Consider the following 19,471-nt stretch of genomic DNA (forward strand, 5'->3'; position numbering starts at 1 on the left):
AAAGTGAAGGGAGTACGTACGACTGTGGCTTCCCCTTATATATCTGCTAGGCTCCTAAAATTAAGTCCTGAAGGAGAGGATTATCTAAAAAAGAATTGTAGGCATTGTTATTGGCACATATTGTGACTGATCAACTAGTTAAAAAGTAAATTACACAATTTGAAAGAGTTTTGCTAGGAAAGCTAAAAACATAGCATCCTAGATTAAAAGTGACTATGGAAATTTAAAATACTCCTTGGGCCCCCAACAATTTGGGGCCAGGAAGCAGAGAATGGAGGTCATTTGGTCCCCCCAAAATCATTCCTCAATGCCCCATCAGGAGAGGCCAAGGAGATGAGATGAGAAAGAAGAGACCTTCCTAAGATTGAATGCAATGGGGCATACTCCCTCAACTACACAGATGGTTTAACTTTCATAGAGACACAATAAAAATGACCTTTTACCTCTGTTACCAAAGACTTACACACTACACTCCCAGCATCAGTTAACAGGGGCAGGGCTGTAGCAGAAGAGTTAGAGAAGATAATCCCTTGTTCTGCCTAGATATTTAGTGTTGTTGAAAAAATAATGAATAATGGTCCCACAAAGATGACCACATCCTAGTTCCTAAACTTACAGATAAACTAAGTTACATGGTAAAAGAGGCTTTGAAATATAATTAATCTTTACTTGAGATGGTGAGGTTATTCTTCTTCCTCAAGGTGGGCACAATTTCATCATGAGTTCTTAAAAGTAGAGAACCTTCTCTGGCCATGATCAGAAGAATGTGTGGTTGAGGAAGAACGGGGTCAGACTAATGCAGTATTCCTGGGTTGGTATATGAAGGGAGCGGGCCATGATCCAAGGAATGTGGGTGACTGTGGAAGTTCAAAACAGCATAGAAGCAGATTCTCTCTTAGGGCCTTCATAAAAGAATATGGGCCTCTGACACTCTTACCTTAGCTCAGGGAGACCCTCATCAGACTGCTAGCCTACAGAACTGTAGCATAATAAATGTGTATTGTTTAAACTACTGAGTTTATAGTAATTTATTACAGCAGCAATAGAAAATTAATACGTCTAGTAACTATCCAATCTGGATATAAAGAAATATAGTATTTGGCCATGACTTACTGGTTTTAGAATGCCAATGCTTTAATGCAAAACAAACCTACCAATAAAAAATAAAATAAAGCAAGCACAAGAGAATGATTGAGCACCAGGAATTACTAAACTCTCTTTAACTGTCTCCAATGCCATATCCAGAGCCAAAACATTAGCAAGCTCCCAATTTGGACAGTGATAGATGATTCCAAATTTGGATTTTTTAAAAAAGTGCTAAATGGCTCATAAATTTTAAGTATAATTTTTTTCTATCCTTAAAATAAATGTTTGGACTTACTCCAAGGATTCTGATTCAATTGGTATATTGTAGGACCAAGACTGGTATAGAAAAGTACTTTCTGAAAAGCTTTTCTGATGATTTTGATAAGCCAGCTCAAGACCTATGCTTTAAAAGACAAGATTCTTATTCTCAGCAACTCAGATATGGGAATATTAATTTAGCTGAAAGGATCAAATAATAGTATTAAACTGATTGACATATTAGATACAGATCTATTTGAGGCAAGTCTGCATGGATTCAATTTACTGGCATTTCTGACAGATTTTAAATACTTGTCACCATGTAATTCCTGTGAATACCCACCAAACCTATAAAGATTTATGTTGTAACAATGTTGTGTACCAACCAATGACAGTCAAGACAAAAGATGGGTTAGTAAATAATTAAAGAGGTCCCATCACCATATGACATGACATTGACTTAAACCCAAGTGATCATAACATATTCAAGACTATGTCACACAGCTCTTTGGTGTGGGTTTATCAGACAGCCCCTGGATATGAAGTATGACTCTGGGTACATTAGTGTGGTCTGGAGACACAGGAACTACATTGTTAGTGTTACTGATGGGTTGAGTAGACAGGGTCATGCTCTATCCAAGTGAGTTTAGTTTTCAGGAAAAGCAGCCTCTAAAGAATTTACCACTAGTGCATCTGTCTACTCAGCCAGTTCTTTAGTCGTGTCAAATTGACTATACAGTTTCAATAGCTATTATGACTGACAATTTGGCTCCAAATATGGACATAAAATATCCCCTTCATCTTAATTACCACCTCCAAGTAGCAGAAGTAATGTAACAATGGAGCAAACTCCTCAAGAAGCAATCCAGAAGTCTCATTAGCTCTTGAATTCTAATAAGCCCTGGATTTTTTCTGTTTGATTCCATTACAAAGCTTCCTTCTCAACTGTGTATCTCCATAATGAACAGGACTAACAGGGGATAAAAGGAAGTTAAACACACACCTACCACATGATCCAGACAGTCTATGCCTGGGAATTAGGCCAAGAGAAATAAAGTATGTGTCTATGCTTGTACATGGAGGTTATATTTGTGATAACCCCAACTGGAAACAACCAATACCCAGATAAATAAACATATGATGTATACAAATAACAGAACATTAATTGGCAATTAACTGGAATTAACTGTTAATATATGCAATAAAATGATGAATCTCAAAATAATTGTGCAAGTAAAGGAAAGCAGGCAAAAAAGAGTACAGGATACACAATACCATTTATATTAAAAGTTCAGAAATTGCAAATAAACTATAGTTTCAGAAAGCCAATAACTGATTTTGGGGGAATGCAGATAAACTGTGATAGAGGAAGGGTTTTCAATGAGACACAAAGGAATTTGGGCATGATAAGTTTATTATCTTAATTGTGTAATTTCTTGGTAATATACCTGTGTCAAAACTTACCAAAAAGTGCATTTTAAGTGTGTGAAATTTATTATATGCCAATTATCCCTCACTAAACCTATAAAAAAAAACAGGAAAAGAATAGTGGGCCAGACCCCAACTCTATTTGATCATACTCCTTGTGACAAAAAAAAAAACAAAACTGTTCCTACTTATGATGGCCAGAATTATGACTTTACTTAGTGTGAATTTCCAGACATGAAATGCAAAAGTGTTCTCTTGCTGAGAAGCAATACAACTTATATGATGTAGAGTAACCCCATATGTAGTCCACTGAGACAATCTAAAATATAACAGCCACTCATGACAGGGTGAAATGTTTATGAAGAATAGCCACAGGTTTTTGTTTTGTTTTTGTTTGTTTGTTTGTTTTGGGTACCAGGGACTGAACTCAAGGGCACTTAAACATTGAGCCACATCCCTGGCCCTTTTTATTTTGAGACAGGATCCCACTAGGTTGCTTACAGCTCTGATAAGTTGCTGAGGCTGGCTTCAAACCTGAAATCCTCCTGCCTCAGCCTTCCAAGTTGCTGGGATTACAGACATGAGCCACCACACCCAGCAGCCACAGATTTTAAGCATTCGAAATGCCAACTCTCAAATTTGTTCAGAAGGCAGACTAGATTATATGAGATAGCAGTCAACTTTACAAATATGCAAATTATTTAGTAAGGAGAATTATTATCCAATTTTTAAAAAAAATCTTTTAATGGATTGGACCAAATTCTAATAATAATTGTAGTATATGAACCTTTAGCTAATCTTTAGATAATTGTTTACAGATTAAAACTATATAATTACCCAGTGATATACAACTATAAATTAATGGTTTCTATTAAAAGATAAAACAGGGCTAGGGTTGTGGCTCAGCGGTGGAGCGATTGCCTTGCACATTCAAGACCTGGGTTCGATCCTCAGCACCACATAAAAATAAATAAGTGAAATAAAGTTATTGTGTCCAACTAACTACAAAATAAATACCTTAAAAAAGATAAAACAGTGACCATTCACTGTAGTGAGTGTTCAATGACTCAAATAATTTTTCTTTTTGTACTTCAAATTTGTAAAGGTTTATTACTATGCATCATTTAAGTCCTTTGGAAACATAACCAAGATGTATATAAAGTAAAAGAACATAGGGATGGAGATGTAGCTCAGTATTAGATCACTTACTTGCCTAATATTCATGAGGTTCTGGGTTCCATTCCCACTAAAGAAAAAAGAAAAAAAGAAAAGAAAGAAGGAAAAACTAATGCCCTTGCATCAACTTTCATGCCTTTTGGGTGATAAAACACGTACATATTTCTCTAAAGTCCTTCTAATATTAAAAATGACATGGAATAAAAAAAGGCTAGTGAGTACTTGCCTGCTTTTTATGAAAATCACTCCTTCTTATCTTCAGCAGCAAATACTTAGAAATCACCAAGCAAGCTGCAGCCTTGGCTCATTCCAATAAGACTAAATCAATTTCCAGCTGTTAGAGTAAGGATATTCAACAAATTGCTCAAAACACTAACTTGTAAATTAGAGCCAAATAACCAAAAAACAATCAAACTTGCATTTATGGAATTAGTAAAGTAGAACCCAGCCTGGAGCAACTACCTACAATAACAGAAATCTACATCTGTGCAATACAACATGGTAGTTACTAGGTACAGGTAGCTGTTGAACTGTGGCTTGTAAAAGAAGAAATGAAAAATTGCTTTCATTTAATTTTTATTAATTTAAATTTAAATATAAATAGATACATGTGGGTAGTGGCTGCATCTGATAGCACCAACCAAAAGTGTTAATAAGAAACAGGCAGAGCAACATCGAGCTTATTGTATGCATATTTTCGAAGCTTCTTGTATATGTGATAGCAATATTTGTCTAGGAAAATATAATGCCCAGATGTAACTCAAGGTAAGATCACTTTTATTCTTCCAAGTACACCTCTGAAACATGGTTCCATAAGGCAACTTAGACCAGCATTGTACAAGTACATATGCTGCTTGGTTTTGAGGGTGTTGGGTCAGCTATGACTGTGTCCCAATTTTCAGCACTTCCCCTATGCACATAAAAATTCATAAGTAAAATATTTTCACTGCCTTGGGTAGGGGATTTTTAAATCTTCTTCATTACTAAATCTATGGAAATGTTTGGTTTGTTCCATGAGATCTGGGATGCAATATTGTACCATTCCTCTTAGGAAAGGAAAAGATTGAGTATTACAGCACACCAAGATAAGACATTATATTCCTTTGTTTAATTAAGAAATGATTGTTCCATGTAAAAGTCTTGTATTGCAAGGCTATAGAGACCTTGTATTAGTTACCTACTACCATAACAAAGCAGCCTCAAGGTTTAGTGGTAAATAAAAAGAATTTGCTTAGTCCATGGATCTCGGAGTCACCTGGGAAGGTCTGCTGCTCTGAGTTGGACATGACTCATTTCATCTGGGTGCACACATGCGTCAGTAGTCAGGTAGTACATTGGCTTGGGACTGGCTGATCTAGGACATCCTCAACCTAGAGGTCATTCTCTTTCTGATCCATGTTATTTCCATCTTCTGGAGGTTAACTCAGGTTTTTTCATATTGCTCAGAAAGGGTTTCAAGAATGAGAATGGGAGTAGGTCAAACCTCTGGGGCTCTAGACTTGGAGTTAATAATGCCTTATAATGTCAGTTGAGATATTCAAGGTCGAGAACAAAACCCTATCTCTTAATGAGGGGAGACACAAAGCCATATTTCAAAGAGCATAGGTACAGGGAGGGGTGGACAAATGTGACATTTTCCACAAACCTCAATTAATAGGGTCAACTTCCTGGTAAAGTTAAATTGTATCCTCAGGAGTGCATATTGGCATTTGAACCAAACATCCAAGGTGGGAATAAAATAAGTCATTACACTCAGACTCAATAAGCTTAATTAAAATCTATCTCAATTTATAGACCATCTCAGTCTGGATCAAACTGTAATGGGCTCCGCTTATCTGGCCTTATGTAATAGGTTACTTCATACATACTTTAGAATGTTCATAAAAATTGGAAAACTAATAATAAGGAAAAGTTATTAATATAATCAGTACCTGTCTAAAATTATGAATGGTTTTCTCCAAGCTACTAGAATAAGATTCTCCTTGCTTGAAAGTCTTGAAAGTGTATCTTCCTAGTTATATAATTCTGTTTTCTGCTACTATGACAGAATACTATAAACTGGGTAAGTTGTAAACAGTAGAAGTTTGGGTCATGGTTCTGGAGGCTGGGAAGTTCAATATCTGGGGTTCCATCTGGGGGTCATCCTTTATGCTGCATCATCCTGTGGTGTAAGGCAGAAGGACAAATGGAACCAAGAGACAGAGAGAATGGGGGTCAAAATTAAGTTCTTTCTTGAGGAGTTCATCCCTGTGATAATGGCATTAATTCATTCATGAAGACTTTCAAAAGTCCTAATCACCTCTTATAAGTTCAATCTCCTAATATCATCATAATAGCCATTAAATTTCAACATGAGTTTTAGAGGGGACATTCCCACCACAGTGCCAGACTAGCTGTCATTATCTTACTAATCATGATTCGTTGGTGAGCATTACATACATCAGCCAAATTCTTTCATTATGTCTTGGACAATGGCCAAATACAATATGCTAGCTGTAAAAAGCATTGTGCCCATCTGCTTCCAGTTGGTACAGAGCATAAGGGGAGAAAACAAAATTTGGTTGCAAATTCAGTAGGTTGTTGGAAAAAAGCTGATAAGAACATAGTGAACCCAATAAATTTATATAGTTAATATACAACCAGCCACAGAAAATATTAATATGACTATAGTACAAGACAATTGCAATACATGCCTGTTAAGAAAACCCAAACTTATCATGCTCTTAGACCAATAATTACACATTTATGAATCTATTAAAAGGGAACAATCCCAAAATAGCACCAACAACCATGAAAACTGTGCCATTTTAACTGTTCCTTAATAAGGAAAATTGGAAGTGTCCTAAATATTCAACAATATAAGAATTGCTAAGTAATTATAGTTTTTCATTGGATAGAACACTGTAGGGTTATTAAAATTGTGGTTATAAAGCCATGCAGCAACTTCAAAAATATGTGAAATACAATCCTAAAGGAAAAAATAAGGTAGAATTACATGCACACTGTCATTACAACTATGCAAACAAATGGGAAGAATGCTGAGTATTATGCAGAGCTAGTAGGAGTTGCCTTAGAACTTCTTATTTTCAAAAGCCTTAGAAATGTTCATATCTTTGATTGAACTTCTGGTAACTTAACACAACTTCTGGAAATATAACTTAAGAAAATTACCTAAAATGAAAAAGAAAGGTTTACAAAGAAAAAAATTTTTACCACGTGCCAAAGCGTCTTTCTTTAAAATTTGTGAAAAACTCAAAACAACCAAATGTATAGGAAGAATAAAATGGTTAAATGAATTGTATCTTGGTGGACATACTGGCATATGCCTGTAATCCCAGTGACTCAAGAGGCTGAGACAGGAGGATCACAAGTTTGAGGCCAGTCCCACAATTTAGGGAGGCCCTAAAGAGCTTACCTGTCTCAAAATAAGAAATATAAAGGGCTAGGTGTGTATCTCAGTAGTCCAGCATACACAGGTTCAACTTCCAGTACCAAAAAATAAAATAAAAATAAAAAAGTTGCATCTTAACTGTATGCAAAGTATTATGCATTCATTAAGAATGAAAGAGTTTAATGACAAAGAGAAATTCATAACTTCATAAAAAAAGCAATATGAATTTTTTAAAAAGCAATATGTAAGATATTAACTACACGATTTAAAACTATATAGAGAAAAATGAAACTAATGGTGGTTAGATAAGAACAATTTTTTAAAGCTCTTCATCTTTCTCATGCACTACTATGTTTATAAGTTGCACAAGATGAGCATCAAAAGCAGTATTACTTTGAAAGTCAAAAAATTAAAAAAAACTAATAGGAAAGAAAATAAAAAGTAAATATCAGTATTTACACTTACTATGTGCGAGGATAACTAAGGGTTATATGATTATCTGTCTAGTTTCTACATGATGGAATGTAGTTATGTTTAACTTATAACTTCAAAACCCATAGTTTTTACGAGGTAATCTATGCTAGACTTCACTCTCCAGTAAGACATGATTCTGTTATTACTCTTTTACATTTATGTAAGTCCAGAAGGGTCCCCACATCCATGGGTTTCACTCCTGCAGATTCAACTGGTCTTAGACTGAAAATATATATTTTTAAATGATCTATATTGAATATGTCCACATATTTTCCTAGTCACTATCCCCTAAACAATGCAATATAACAACTGTTTATGTAGAATTTGTAATACATTAGAAATTTAATGTAATTTAGAGATTTGATTTAAAGTACACTGGAGGATGTGTATATATTATATACAAATATTATTCCATTTTATACAAGGGAAATGAGCATCCTTGAATTTGGGTATTTGAGTGCCCCATAACAAATCTCATAGATATCAAGGGACAAGTGAGTGGCTTACAGATTGCAAAATTCTTCATTGGTATTATTTCACTACAAAGTAATTCATTACCATTATTTCATTCACCTCTCACAGCACCTGTGTGAGGTAGATATTGTTACCTACCATGTTACACTTGTAAAACCTGAGTCTCAGAGGTTAAGTGAGGTTGTCCAAGTTATGTGAGAAATTCATAACTGAACAGTTTTGTACCCAGTTCTTGTGTGACCCAACACTATACTCTATCAGCTTCTAAGGGATCTTTATAATGATTCTCATCAGGAACAATAAGCCCTGTGCCATTGCAAACATGATCTAAATCCCTTAAGCATTAAATAACTTACTAAAAGAGTGACTTTGATTTGCTTTGTATCTACTCTTTTCACTGACTTCACAATTATTACATCTTTCGAAGTTAGTCTTTGATGTTTCAGTTAGTGCTTTCCCAACACATCTCCAATCCCTTGATATACTCGACTAATTAAACAGTGATGTGGATTTTGTGTGAAGCACTTTTTAATTAGCCACAGTGATTCCCAAATTACTCAGTCTTGACGCGGGACCCTTAATATTCAAACTGGCAATTTAGTGCATATAAACTCTTTATTTAAATAGTGACATCTGAGATTAAGCTCAACAAAGGTTTCTATGGAAACTAGCAGCAATATCAAAACTTTCCAAAACATCAGAAGTGTAAAAATGAATGACAGAAAAAATAGCTATCATATTCTGAAAGGTTAATTTCACTCCTCTCACTAATTTCCCTAAATGTGCCTGCATATTCATAACAAGACTCAGGAATTCATTTGCTAAGAGAGAATCCTAAGTGGGTAAGAATAACACAGGAAGTGAAAGTTCATGTTGTTTGTCAATAATATTGAAGCCGATTTCATAGAACTACAGAGGTTAAAGGTGAAAAACAATGTAAGTTTACATGAATAAATATACACGGATAATATAGATAAAATTGCCAAAATTTTAGAATCTTTGCAGCAGAAAAAAAATCAATATATTTTGTGATTTGGTTCCTAATAGAAAGTTAAATAAGACTTCTGCCTTCCTGTGAACTAAGAACACAGGGAAACATTTTCTAAACTTGACACCAGAATGAAATGCAAACATAAACATGTTTATGAAATGTTGCAATTGCTCTTTAAAATAGCTTTGAGATTCAAGCACAATGTAAGAACAATTCATAAGTTTTGCAAGTGTTAATTCCTGATGTGAATGTTAATCAAATTCCAGCTTTAACCTTGACATTTACATGAGCCCTGACAACTGAAAACCCAAAATATTAGTGTACATGGCTACAGAGGTCAAAGTTTTTTTAATGAGGGCTCAAGTCATAAAACGTTTCCTAAAACTCCTTACATAAAGACATCCAAGCATGTTTAATATGTGTACTGATGGAAAAGTGACATAGACCACTAAAAAGTCTCAAATTTAACACTCCCCAAACCAACCTCCTGTTTTTTCCCCAGCCCGCCCTTCCCTAAGTGTTGAAGTCTCAATGATGACACCAGTTCTCCAGTTTCTCAAAACAGTCATTCTTGACAATTCTGTCAGCAAATCCCCTCAGCTCTTATTCAAAATAAACTCAGCTCTGAAAACCTGTCTCCATCTTCTTGCTACTACTGTGATGCAGTTCCCCACATCTCATGCCTCCCTACTGGCCATGGGCCCTTCCTCCTCCTGTCAATGCTTCTGTATCCCCTGGCTCCAGAAACCTGATCCCTTTCTTTTCTCCTAAACCAGACACTTCTTTTCACATGCTTTTCACATGCTGTTCCCTCTGCTTGGAAAACCCTTCCCTAATGCTCTGATGACTCATTCTCTCATCTCCTTCAGGTTTTAAACCATTTCCTAAGTGAGGCTTTCTCCGTTCATTCTTTTAAAAGTTGCAATCCCTCCACCCCCTTGCTCTCTAATCCCATGCCTTATTTTCTCCATAGGTCTTATGATTCCCTAAATGAATATCCACTTTCCTTGAGTTATTTTTGTGATTATTGTTTATTGTCTATTTTCCTGCACAGCATTGTAAGGTCCTAGAATGAAGCCTGACACCGAGTACAACTAAAATCTGTTTAATGTTGAATAAAAGAAATTGTGTGAAATCATGGGTGGGCCTAACTTTTCTTAAAAAAAAAAAACTCCCTACACCATAAAATGATATAAATTAGCTGATCAATTAACTAACAAGAATTGACTGAGTTTCCAGAGACTAATGTTGTACAGGGTTCTATGAGGGACACAGAGCTCTCTCTGCATAGATTCTCCATTTATAAAAGAAAACATTTCTTAGGAAGCAATTAGAGAACAAGACCTCATACAGGCTGTCCAGGAGGCATGGGTTCTCATTCTGTTGTTGGTAATGACTATATGAATCTTGGGTAACTATTGCCCCAACAATCCTCAACATCTTAAAAATTTTGCAAGGAGACTTTCCTAGATGCTTAGCTTCTGTGGTTCTATTACCTCAGAGAAATGAGAAGTGAGCGGAAAAATATAAATACGTAGTTTAGTACTTATCTTCCCTTCCTTCTGCCTCTTTAGTTGGATTATATGTCTGAACCTCCCTAGAAGCCACACTGAGGTTGGTCTAAAAATCTTTATTGAAAATAAATCCACACCAGAAAATTTCCCAGGGAACTGGACCAAACTTCATCAAGTCTGACAAACATTGATGTGTTTATATATATTGCTGTTTTAAAGAATTTTCTAACATCCAAATATAAATATTATTGAAGATAGAAATAGTTTATGTAATTAGTATTATTCTTTCTCCATTTTGTACAAACCCATTGCCTCTAGTTATTTATCTGTTTCATGAGTGGGGAGTGATCTCTGAATTTTCCCAAAGGGATCTTGATTTCCTATAAGTCCAGAGTTGCTGATTTTTCCCTTCTCTGTCTCTTTTCCTTCTCTACAGTGTTTTTTTATTGAGATGTGGTATGAACAGATGGATTCCTGACATTTCTAAATATTATCTGCTCAGCTGAGAGAGGAAATAAATGTCAGACCTCTGTTGTGTCAGACAAATGAGGTCACGGGTAGACTTCACAACCCACCATCATAAGAAGACCATCATGCTATGCTACCAATCCAGAATGGATGACTGGCTTTGAATGGCACCATGACAGACCCTAGATGTCTACGTCTATTACACAGACAATAGTGAAAAAGAATAGGGACAACAATGTCCCCATGCAGTAATGATAATGCTTAAAAGTTAAGCGTTAAGAAGTTTGGGCTAATGTATTTCTGTGGAAAAGGAGCATGCTGTGGAGTTCACCCGGCCCCTGAACACCTTGGGATAATGTGCCATCCTTTCTTGGCATGCATAAGCAGTGCCCAGGAAATACCTCTCCAACCAGGAACCATCCTCTGGTTGACAGATGAGAGTACAATTTCTTGGCACCTGTGTCCATAAACAGCATGTTGGTGGTATAGAATATGATGATATGAGTATTAAGCAAGTCATAAAGGCGGAGGGGGGAAGGATCAAACCAGTGTTGCTTACTGATCTCTGTGGTAGTATCTTCTAAGTACACATGCAATAAATCTTCCCTCTGGCTCAAGTACTAGAAATCCGATTTCTTAGTTGGCTTTTCATTTATTTAGGCTAACTCTTCTTATCAGTTGCTCTCTGATACATCAAAGCAGTCTTCCCAGAATACAGGACAATGAATTCCTGGGGGTTATACATGCTTACTTTGTTCTAGCTATTTTATACACTCAGATAGCCCTTCTGTCTTTGGATCTCCAGCACTGGCACTTTGTATTCTCATTCAACAGCCTGTAACGGAATTGAAGGAGATGGCCAAAGCTCTGGAGTGTTATTTGGTGAACACGAGTTACCTGTGCAGATTCTTTTAAAGTTGGGATTTTCCAGAAGGTGTCCTGGTAGGCGGCACTGGAACCGATGTTGCCAGAATTCAGGGAACCAGGGATTCCTCGTATTAGTGTCCAGCCTCAGTTTCAGGAAATAATCATCAAATGACCTGACCTCCGGAGACTGCAGCTTTATCGTGATTCCCCCGTTGGCTTCCACCTCATAACCTTCAATGACTTCATCTCTGTCTGCCCATCCATCACTAAAAATGCAGGGATCGGGGTGGGGAGAGAGAAACACAAACATCTCACAAATAGAGCTCAGAGTTATGTACGAATGAAGAAATCCAGAAAAGGCTAAAGTCTATTTTAGGTTAGCATTACTGCCCATTAATGATTCCCTCTTTGGTAAGAACTTGTAAAAATAAAATATTCTATTTATTTTTTTCTGCACAGTACTGAAGTCATGATGAAGATGATGGTAGAAATAATTACAACAGCTAAAGTTCCTTGAGCATTCACTAGTCATCAAATTTTGGGCTCTTCACTTTATTGAGATGGAAAATATTCAGCAACTAGCTGAGGTCTTCCTGGATCCAGGTAATCTGGCTTCCATGTCCTGTACTCCTTACCACTAAATCACAGAGCCTATCAGTCACTGCCCAGATCAGAGAAAAATATAACTGAGGTACTTGGGACCTCACAGTAAGGGCTCAGCAAGCTTGCAACATTGTGGTCAAGACCATTATGTGAACTGTACTAGAAAACTGATTTATCTCTGAAACACACCAATCATGGTTTTGATTCCTGGGACGTTTTTTTTCAATCTTGTCTGCCAGAGAAGTGACCAGATTTTTTTTTTCCTAATGCTATCTCAAAATAATAGCTTTAATGAAAAACAATCTCACCCTCAAGTGTAAAAAGAATCCAACTTCTCACCAAATGGGGGGCTCACTGACATTTGATTAAGTGGGTTAGAATTTTTTAAACATGATTACCTTCTAAAATATTCACATCTACCATGGGTTATGTAGCCCCAGTTTAATTCAGGTATTTATGTGAGCCAGCCATAAGAGGTCATCAAGGAAAAATTGTACTCTACAGAATTGAACAGGCCAATGTGGCTTTATTCAAGATTGTTACAATATGTAATAGGTAGTGGAAAATAACCCATCGTCTCTGTCAGAGTGTCTTATTTGCTTCTCATAGAGCAGGGAACTGGGCCAAATATATTTGACTGACCATAGCTCACCCCTTGTTACATGAGCTCAGTTGGGATAACTGTGTTTTCTCCCTTGCTGAGCTAATTGATGCACTTCCTCCACAAACTACACCTGAGTCATATTTCCAACAGGTCCAGGGTTATAGGAGATGTGTGTTGGTGGCGATGGATTCCTTCAGAAAGTGATGTCTGCTCTGAGATGTGAAGGGGTCAGCATAGCTCAGGTAAAGAGAAGAAGAAGGACTGGCATCAAGTTTCCTGGTAGATGAACACAGAAAAAAGATCACAGGATATTTAAGGGGTTTGGAAGTAGTCAGCAGAGCTGGATCATAGAGAAGTGCTGAACGAGATGGGGGTGGGCACATAAATCCCAACCTAGACACGATTAGCCTGAGGACCTTGGGAAGTTCTTGAAGTTTGTAAAGCCTGTTCTTCAACAAGAGTTCTTAGCTCTCCCCCTTCATGGTAAGTGACCTGAATATAGTTTAAGTGGGTCCTTTGCTCATGATCACTGAAAATGATGACCAGTCAAACTGATCAGAAAGATTGACTCCTTCACCTATTTGCTCAAATCTACTGAGTGGCCCAACCTTGATTGATTATTTACTTTTACACTTATTGATATTTACTAACTACTTCTCCAGTGATATGGAGACTTGAGCCATAGTTCATGTCATGTTCAAAAGAAGGGTAAAAATAAAACCAGTTAGCCTTTTAAGAAATTCTGCCTCTGAGTAAAATTTGAAATCAAAATGACTTGTAACATGAAGAAAATAATTATTTTTTGACATAAAGGTTAGGCTTGAAGTGTTTCTCTCCAAGGTTTAATATTATAAGAGATTGGTTTAGAGTCTGTACAAGAAACTCGAGATCTCACGATTTTGAAAAGTATATAAAATGAACGTTCTATGATGTGCCTGCACTTTTTTGAGTCTTGCTTACTTCTATAAAGTCAAATGTCATGTCAATGCTAGAAACAGAGAAAAGTGTGACCTCCTACCTTTGAGCCCACCAACACAGAAGGGCACATCCTAGGGTGAAAGCTTTGTGTTGCAGACCAATTGAAGCCATATGGCTTAGTGGGTAGGAGCCTCAAACCCCCTTCATCGTTGATCAAAGCCCGTCACCCTCACTGAAGATGACTCCCTTTCGGGAAGTTACAAGTGGTGCTAAATTTCAGAGATCATAAAAATGAAGGAGAACCAGGGCATGATAGACAAATTATTCAAGCAGGAATACCTGGTGAATATCTTTTTTAAAGAGTAAGTTTGCTGAAGTTTTGTATGTGGTCTTAAATATCCCACAGGTAAGATGTAAGGAATGTGTACTGAAACAGCTGCTGAAAAACATCTATAAAGCAATCTTCCATTTTCATGCTTTTAAATTGTTTTTATCCATGTCTCTCTTGTCAAATGCACTTAAGGGAAATTAAAAGGATTTTTGCCGTTCAGTTGTCTTGGGTTTGGGGTGAGGATATTATTTTGGTGAATTATCTATAAAAGGCACTTTAAAACACAGAGCCATCAGCTCCCCTGCCTCCTGGTCTGGGATCTTCCTTAGATGGTGGTGGTGGTGGCATGGTCTGTGTTCAGCCTTAGAGGACTCATGGGTCACCCCCTTGGAGGGTTAGGAGTGAAAGCTGCTGTGCTGGACTCTGAGGCACATTCACAGCCTCTGGCAGCTTCTGCCACTCGATCCATTTCCCAATTAGGAGTTCCTTTCCCTAGCTGGCACCTAGAAATAAAGCTGCATATTGTGGAGGAACAGGGTGGCTCTGTAACAGAAAGCTACAGTGTTTCTCACTGGTACACAAGAATCCTTATTTCTTATCCCTGTGACAACATTTTAATACAATTCTTCAAAAGGTTGTTCTTTTCTTCCCAGCAGATCTTTGTTCTTTTTCCTATACCATTTCTCATTCCAAACTTGGATATGACTTCCTCTACAAATAAATTCTGATGCCAATAACAGGAAAATAGTATTTTTACTTCTACCAATCATAATTTGACAGGATGCATGCTATTCTTACAGAATATCAGTTAAAATAATTTAATTAGCAAATGGACAGTAAAAAAAAAAAGAAATACAAGCATGTTGATTTTTTAAATGTGCAAAAACATTTTAGAAACCCCATTTCTATTTGATTGAAATGATTATGATCTAGATACTAAAATAATTTTTATTTAAAATGTCATGAGGTCCAGGAATTATGTATAACAATTATTTTAAATTTTTAAAATTATTTTAATTTGATTTCTCAATTATTTAAAACTACTGCAGAGATTAACATATAATCGGGAAAAGAAGAAAAACATGAAGCAATATCTTAGAGAACACATGCAAACTAGCACAATGTTCTATAATTTATAGTGTGAACCATATTCATAAAGGTTAAGAAGATGTAGCAGCATCATGTAATTTAAATCAAGTGATACCATTTGTGAGAAACTTTATGTAGGTGTCCAGCATTTTCGATAATAATTTGAACAGGTTTTATTCCTTTGACATTTATCAGAACAATTTATTCACTCATTGAGAAATACATGAGATGAGCCCTCCAATTTTTGAGGTTACTGCCTGGAGATTTCTAAACCATGATGCAAGAAGGGAGGAAGGAACCCAGGAACGGCCCAGTGGATTTGCTAAGTTGACCTGCAAATGTGGCAAAGCCAAGGTGGCCAGAGGTCACAGGGAAAAATACTGGCAAATAAAAAAAATAAATAAAGAAAAAAGAAAAAAAGAAAAATACTGGCAAGTACAGTGCTACAGAGAGAGAGACAGAATAGTCTGGAATATATCTCCCTCACCTACTGCTTAGTTTAATATTAGCAAGCTGATGCACATGATGAAATTACCTAAGGCTGAGGAAACAAGCCACCAAAATAATTAGAGGAACAGTGCCTGGAGGTGTTGCAGTACTGGAGGTAGTAAATGTTCCCAGTGCCCCAGCAGAAAACTTCCTACCTCACAGGGAATTAAAGTATTAAGGAGGGTTTTGCCACAGTCAGAGAAAAACTTAGCCCTAGATTAAAGACTACCCTGATACTCCCTAATAAAGCATTGAGAGAGATACAAAAGGATCAAAATAACTTACCAATTTCCAGAAATAGCTCAAGAATATTTCCAGACACAAAATATCCAACAACCAAAAAGGTAAAATTAACAATGGCTGCCACCCTGTGAAAAATTACCCAGCACATGAATCCATGGGTGGAATGAGAAGGAAGGAGATATGTAAGTGACAATTTTAACAAACTCTCACACAGTAATGTGAATGGGGTAGAGGATTTTTAGAGTCATGTGATATGAACACAGAAGAGTATATTTTAGATTGAGTGGTCAGAGGGGCAACTTTGAAGAGATAGCACTTAAGCTGAGATCTGAGTTTCATGAAGCCTGGCCATGCGAAGAGAGAAGGAGGACTGTAGGTAGCTAATAATAACATCTTAAGAGAGGAACAAGCATCTGTGGCTGAACATTACCGTTGTCACAGAAATCTAGGCTCAAATTGTTTGTATTCGCCACAACAGATGGTATTTGAATAGATACTTGTATTATTTAGATGTGGTTTGGCTTCAAGATTCATATGTTGGGAGCTAGGTCCCCAGGGTGGCTGTTTGGAAGTGATTTTGTGGAAGTGAAGGAGATTTTGGCACCTGGTGTCTCATACATGCCCTCCTACAATGATATGACACACCCTCAAAACCATGATGTGAGATAGCCTCAAAAGGGTTTACACCAGAGCTGAGCCAATGTCAGCACAATGCACTTGAACTTCAAAAAATTGTGCGCTAAATAAACCTCTTTTGTTTATAAAGTTAGCCTGTCTCAATTATTTTGCAATAGCAATTAAAAAATGAACAATTATAGATACTTTCCTGCTTTTTGTCTATCTACTGTATATCCAATATTTTCTAAGATATCTTAAATTTTTGAAGTATTTTTACAGTTTTTAAAAAGTCTTTGTTAGTAAATAAAGATGACATTTTCAAAAGAAGGTAATCTCATTTTGATAACCCAGATTCATGTGCATCTCTGAGAGCAAAACTGGAGAATCAATAAGGCCACTGGGGCTTGAAGCAAGCCATAGCTCTCTTTCTTGTAGCCCATTTAGCAGACACTATTTCTATGTCATTATGACCCCCAGAAACACCTCAATATTCCAACACTTCTCCAAGATATCCCAAGTGTCTTCCAGATAAAACTTTAAATCATGTTCTTAGAAAACTCCATGTGGCCCTAAAACCATCTTGTGTTATCACGAGATTTTGGCTAGGGCTAGATAAAAACTGACTGATTTTGGAATTTAAATTCTGCAAGGTTTGAGTGGAATTTGAAGCTTTCACCTTTAGCTTCACTAAGCTCAAAAGTGAGCTCCAACTCATCACTAAAATTTCCATTACCAGCCATTTTTAGTGTCCTGTAGTGGCTAAAATGAAACCCTGGGTTTGAGGGGCAGGTTCAGCTTGGAGACAGAAGCAAATGCACATTTTTGTGAAAGAAAAAAGACAAGTGTTCTTTGATGAAGATGACATGAATTCTTCATAGAGAACAGATATAACTTCTACATATTCTTACCCTCAGATGACTTACTGTCACATGTGAATGGGGCACATAAGTATTCATGGGGGCAGGGAGGGTAGGTGTCAAGAGTAATTAAACAAATACCAACCAAAACAAAATGGAGGTTGTTATGTTAATGTAAGATAGAATTCATTTTCATATATTACAATAATTTTCAGTCATTACTGGGAATTAAGAGTCAGTATATATGAGAGAAATAAAATTTGAAATTTATTTACAAAATAACACAGCATCAAGATATAAAGTAATTAATAAAAGTCTCTCCCTCCTGTTTAAAATTCCCTTTGCAATCTATCCTACCAGTTGGCAAAGTATTGGAGGGATTTAAAAAAAATCTAGCATAATTAACATGTTTGAGTAATGAGTATATGTAGACTTTTATACTCAACAAAAAAGGGGGCATGTGAATATGTTTCATGGAATTCTTGGAAAAATTTTAAAATATCCTTGTTAGTAGACAAGTCTCAAAGTACTTCAAAAATTAATATTCAGCCCACATCTCTGAATCCATAAATTTTGAGTTTTAAATTATTGTTATCATCTTCTAATATATTTGAAAACAAAAACTTAAATTTCTAATTAAACTTAGGTTAAATAAAAGTCACCATGAAAATTAAAATAGTATTAATTAAACATAAAAAGAAATAGTAAATATTAAAATTTAAGATAAGCATCTTATAGAGCTTTAAAAAAAGCTTAATTACCAAATCTGACTCAACAAGGGATATGATTTGAATAGTATTTCTATATTAACAACATTATGCATTCCAATCCATGACCACTAAATACCCTTCCATTTATTTGTGCTTTTTTACTTTTTAAAATGCTGTTTTCAGTTTTCAGTGTCTTTCACCTCCTCAGTTAAATTTATTCTTAAGTATTATTTCTAGGAAGAGATGCTTTGTTAGTGAAACTTTTTTAAAATTTCATTTTAGGATTATTCATTGCAAATGTGCAGTGACACAATTGATTTTTAATAATTTTTTTAGTTGTAGACGGATACATAACTTTATTTATATACGTATTTTTATGTGGTGCTGAGGATCAAACCCAGTGCCTCATACAAGCACCTTGCCAGTGAGCCATAATTGTAACCTGACACAATTGATTTTTGTAGGATGATTTTTCATGCAAAACTGAAAGTTTTCTTGGTCTGTTTATTAGATATAGGAGCTTCTTTTTGTGGTTTATTTGGTATTTTCCATATACTACATCATATCAGTTGTGAATAAAAATAGTTTCAGTTAGTTCTATCCCTCAGCTTTAGTACTTTTAACATATTTATCTTGTCTAATTGCTTTTTCTATTCTAGCACCATAAATAATGCAGTGATAACAGTTGGCATCATTTTCTTTTTCCTGATATTAGAAGGAAAGCTTTAAGTCTTTTATATCCAAGCATGAGGTTTCTGTGGTTTTTTCATGAATACCTTTTATCATATTAAATAAGTTTGCTTCTAATACTAGTTTTCTAAGTGTTTCTAAAATGAAAGTGTGTTGGCTTTTGTCAAGGCCTTCTCTGTTAAAATTGAAGTA

General features: G+C 35.9%; 1 protein-coding gene across 3 annotated transcripts in view; it reads right to left on the bottom strand.

The window, feature by feature from the left end:
• Positions 1 to 19,471, bottom strand: part of Grm1 (glutamate metabotropic receptor 1) — a 376,962-nt gene that overhangs the window by 90,901 nt on the left and 266,590 nt on the right. For all 3 annotated transcript variants that reach the window (XM_026380150.2, XM_026380151.2, XM_077801964.1), the window contains exon 3: positions 12,158 to 12,393. In XM_026380150.2, coding sequence (XP_026235935.2) covers positions 12,158 to 12,393 — 236 coding nt within the window. The remainder of the gene's footprint in view (positions 1 to 12,157; positions 12,394 to 19,471) is intronic.

Source organism: Urocitellus parryii, chromosome 8 (assembly GCF_045843805.1).
Source record: "Urocitellus parryii isolate mUroPar1 chromosome 8, mUroPar1.hap1, whole genome shotgun sequence".
Taxonomy (NCBI): Eukaryota; Metazoa; Chordata; class Mammalia; order Rodentia; family Sciuridae; genus Urocitellus; species Urocitellus parryii.